Source organism: Artibeus jamaicensis, unplaced genomic scaffold (genome assembly GCF_021234435.1).
Source record: "Artibeus jamaicensis isolate MK-2021 breed Jamaican fruit bat unplaced genomic scaffold, CSHL_Jam_final contig_1715, whole genome shotgun sequence".
Classification (NCBI taxonomy): Eukaryota; Metazoa; Chordata; class Mammalia; order Chiroptera; family Phyllostomidae; genus Artibeus; species Artibeus jamaicensis.
In genome coordinates this window covers 2,460,764-2,464,996 of record NW_026521335.1, presented here as the reverse complement: position 1 = coordinate 2,464,996, position 4,233 = coordinate 2,460,764, and the positions used below count along the sequence as shown (strand labels likewise).

Here is a 4,233-nt window from a genome sequence, read left to right as displayed (position 1 = left end):
TGGATGGCAAAGCAGGAAATGATTTAAATCCCCAAGCTAATCAAAATTGAGATCTGATTATTTCACCCAATTTACTACTCAGATTTCACCCAACCAGAACACCCTAGAGTTGCTGCTCAAAGAACTGAAATGCCCTAAAAGTGAATGTTAATCCTCAACAACATCCTTGCAAATAGATAGAAAGTAGAGGAAAGAAGAAAGACGTACATTTCCAATTTCTTACACAGAAGTAAATATGACCTTGACACGTAGATTTCTTTCTCAGCTGTAGCTCTGGTGGGCACAAGGCCTAGTGCTGATGAGCTCTCTGCTCTTGCAGATAGTCATAGAGGGGGTTGGGAGCAAGAGCTGTCTTGGTAGGGTGACTTTCACCCTGTTCTCTTCTTTGGGGCCTCCCACTGCTCTGGGTAGGATAGAAGGCTATGCCCTTGTGTCTTCCCTGGGAGCCTTGGCTCTGGACATCCTTATTTATGAGAAATTTTTCTCTGTTACAGCCTTGCTGGGTCCCATGAGATTGTTGATCCTGGGACCCTTGATATCTCTCTTTCTTATTATGGGTTTGCCTATTCTGTTGTTGCTGGCCATTTTGATCCTCTTCATGGGTTTTCCTGTTTTGTCTTTGATGGTTTTGCTTATCTTCATGGGTTTGCCTGTCCTCTTTCTCACATGGAGTTTTCTGACTCTTACAACCATGTCTACCCTGGATTTGGTGGCCCTGTTCTTCCTCTGCCTGGGGGCTCTGTTCCTCACCACAACTCTCCCCAGTCTGGGCCTGGCTGTGGCCTTGCTCACTACTGCACAATTTCCCATCACTCTCTTTGTGGCAGTGTGGCCTTTCTTGCTGGATTTGTGCTACAAGTTTGTGTTCGTGGTGTTGCCTATCTTTTTCAGGCTCCCATACCTGGTGGCTGTTCTTGTGCCCTATCCTAGATTGAGATCTCTGTCCCTGATCTCGGCTCACATTCTGTCCTTGAGTCTGTTGAGTTGGTCTCCCTGACCTTCCTGATTGCTCAACATATGAACCTCTGCTTGTTCCCTCACTTCCTTGGAAGCACCTATTCTGTCCAGTCTCCCCAGTCTCTGACTGACTATATTGAGAGCTCTGGCCTTGTCTGTCTGTCTGGCCATAATGATAACTCTGGTCTTGTCTGTCTGAATGACCACAATGATAAGTGTGGTCTTGTTTGTTTGTCTGGTCATACTGAGAGACTGAGTGTTGTCTGTCTGTCTGAACATCATGATAACTCTGGCCTTGTCTGTCTGTGTGACCATGGTGGGAACTTTGGTCTTGTCTGTTGGTGTGATCATGGTGGGAACTCTGGCCTTGTCTGTCAGTGTGACCATGGTGGGTACTTTGGCCTTGTTTGTCTGTCTGACCACAGTGAGAACTCTGGCCTTGTCTGTCAGTGTGACCATGGTGGGTACTCTGGCCTTGTCTGTCTGTCTGACCACAGTGAGAACTCTGGCCTTGTCTGTCAGTGTGACCATGGTGGGAACTCTGGCCTTGTCTGTCATTGTGACCATGGTGGGTACTCTGGCCTTGTCTGTCAGTGTGACCATGGTGGGAACTCTGGCCTTGTCTGTCAGTGTGACCATGGTGGGTACTCTGGCCTTGTCTGTCTGTGTGACCATGGTGGGTACTCTGGCCTTGTCTGTCTGTGTGACCATGGTGGGAACTCTGGCCTTGTCTGTCTGTCTGACCACAGTGAGAACTCTGGTCTTGTCTGTCAGTGTGACCATGGTGGGTACTCTGGCCTTGTCTGTCTGTGACCATGGTGGGTACTCTGGCCTTGTTTGTCTGTGTGACCATGGTGGGAACTCTGGCCTTGTCTGTCTCTCTGACCACAGTGAGAGCTCTGGTCTTGTCTGTCAGTGTGACCATGGTGGGTACTCTGGCCTTGTCTGTCTGTCTGACCACAGTGAGAACTCTGGCCTTGTCTGTCAGTGTGACCATGGTGGGAACTCTGGCCTTGTCTGTCAGTGTGACCATGGTGGGTACTCTGGCCTTGTTTGTCTGTGTGACCATGGTGGGAACTCTGGCCTTGTCTGTCTGTCTGACCACAGTGGTAACTCTGGCCTTGTCTGTCTGTGTGACCATGGTGGGAACTCTGGCCTTGTCTGTCTGTCTGACCACAGTGGGAACTCTGGCCTTGTCTTTCAGTGTGACCATGGTGGGAACTTTGGTCTTGTCTGTCTGTCTGACCACAGTGGGAACTCTGGCCTTGTTTGTCTGTCTGACCATAGTGTGAACTCTGGCCTTGTCTGTGTGTCTGGCCATATTGAGAATCTAGTTCTTGCCTGTCTCTCTGATGACAGCCTGATTCTTGACCCAGCCTCACAGAAGGTCCATAAGAAGAGCCTGATTCTTTCTGGTTGGTTGGACTAGAGCAAGACTCCTCTCCAAGTCTTCCAGGCTGGTGATGGCTTGCTTGTTGTCTAAGCCTTTCAGACTGAACTTGTTTCTCACACAGATTTAGGGCAAAGGTATATCCTTGTCTTTCAGGCTGGCCACTGCTAGATTTATGACTCAGTCTTTGATCAGAGCTGGAGTCCTGACCCTGCCTCTCAAAATGATCAAAGAAGGTATCTGTTGTTTCAGACTGACCATGGTGGGATTCCTGATCCTGTCTCTCAGACTGACCGTAGTGGGAATCCCTATTTTGTCTCTCAGTTTGATCGTGATGGATGTCCTGGTTTTGTCCCTCAGATTGACTGTGGTGAAAGTCCTGCCTTTCTCCTTCATGCCTCTGCCTGTGTTGTCTGCCTGCATTTCCTGGAAACTTGCCGTCTTGTGTCCCCTCCTGCTGTCCTTCTTTCTGAGAAGTTCTATCTCCAGGTGACTCATTTTCCAGTTTATGATAGCAAGCTTGGGCCAACTGGAACACCAACAAGAGATATTCTCGAAAATCAACACGTCCATTTCTGTCTTTATCCAGGAGCCTCAAGATAGTTTCCACAGTCTCTGGGTCATCTGGTCTCTGTGAGAAGAAAAACAAAGAGAGAAATCAGATGTCTTCCTGTGGATACTTAGATGTGTGCCCATGTCCAAGCGCCAGTCCATTTAGTTTGTATGAGTTTTCCTTGGTTGAGAAACCATTGATCTGAAGTGGCTGGGGCTTGGTTCTAGTCTTTGATCAACTGGTTCTCAGAACTCATCCCTTGCTGACCAATGGGAAGCAGCAGGGCTATAGGGAGTAGATACACTTGTTTAAAATCAGCTCTGTCGATAATTAATTTGAGTCATTTGAGGAAGCTGTCCCACCCCATCACTTGCTATGTTGTAATTCTCTGTTTACCAACCTCTTTCCAACCACACTGTGAAATACTGGAAGCAGGGGAAGCTGGCTTTTTCTATATTTCTATCCTCAGTGGCTAGTATGATGCTGGTATGGAGTAGGTGCTTAATGACTCTTTATTGAATGAATGAATGAATGAATGAGAAGATGGGTAGATGACACTAAAGTATAAAAATTAATATATAAATCTAGATTGCTTTTGAGAAATAATTTCTAGTTCAAAGTTGTACTTACTTCTGTTCCAGCTCAGATACAAAGAAGTGTATATGTGTGCACGTGTGTGTAAGCATGCCTATACACACATGTCTATGTGCTGGAAGTGAACTATTAAGGAGCTGCCTAAACTCTTTTAGTTATAGGGTAGAGCATGACCAAATAAAATAAAAATCAAGCCCCAGCTGCAGATGTCAGAGTCACTCACACTTGACTCCATGGGGCCCAGAGTCTATGCATCTTACCCGGAGGATGTCTCCAAACTCAGTCAAGAGCAGCTGCTTCAACTCCTTCTTGCACAGTAAGGCACAGTCCCCATCCTCTTTAGCATATTTCTGGAATACCTTAATCACGGTGAGTATACTGTTCAGGAGTTGAGCCATTTTGACAAAAACAGGTGAACCTAAAAGAAGAAACAAGATTTTGTTTAGAAGGAAGCCCAGGAGACAGCATTTTCAGAGGAAAAGTGGTCCCTCTTGGTCAGAACAGAAGCATAAGAGATGACACAGTCTCTTCCTTAGCCATTCCTTTCACTCCCTTTGACCCACACAGTCTGGCTCCAAGTGTCACATACTACAGTGGGAGGTGAGTGCAGAGTATGGGTCCCCTGCTAGAAAAAAAATGGCTATTTCCTAAGAGCCAAAAAATATATGGTAGGTGTTTTGCATGCTCCATCCTCTACTCCAGATGGGACTTGCTTGATTGAAACTCTCATATTAGAACA

General features: G+C 46.7%; 1 protein-coding gene across 1 annotated transcript; it reads right to left on the bottom strand.

Moving 5' to 3' along the window:
• Positions 1-289: 289 nt before the first annotated feature.
• On the bottom strand, positions 290-3,892 carry RPTN (repetin). The gene is made up of 5 exons (XM_053670043.1): positions 3,755-3,892; positions 2,452-2,978; positions 1,826-2,298; positions 1,211-1,755; positions 290-1,138 (listed from the first exon to the last, which is right to left on the bottom strand). The coding sequence occupies exons 1-5, from the start codon at positions 3,890-3,892 to the stop codon at positions 290-292; spliced, it is 2,532 nt and encodes an 843-aa protein (XP_053526018.1).
• Positions 3,893-4,233: the final 341 nt, after the last annotated feature.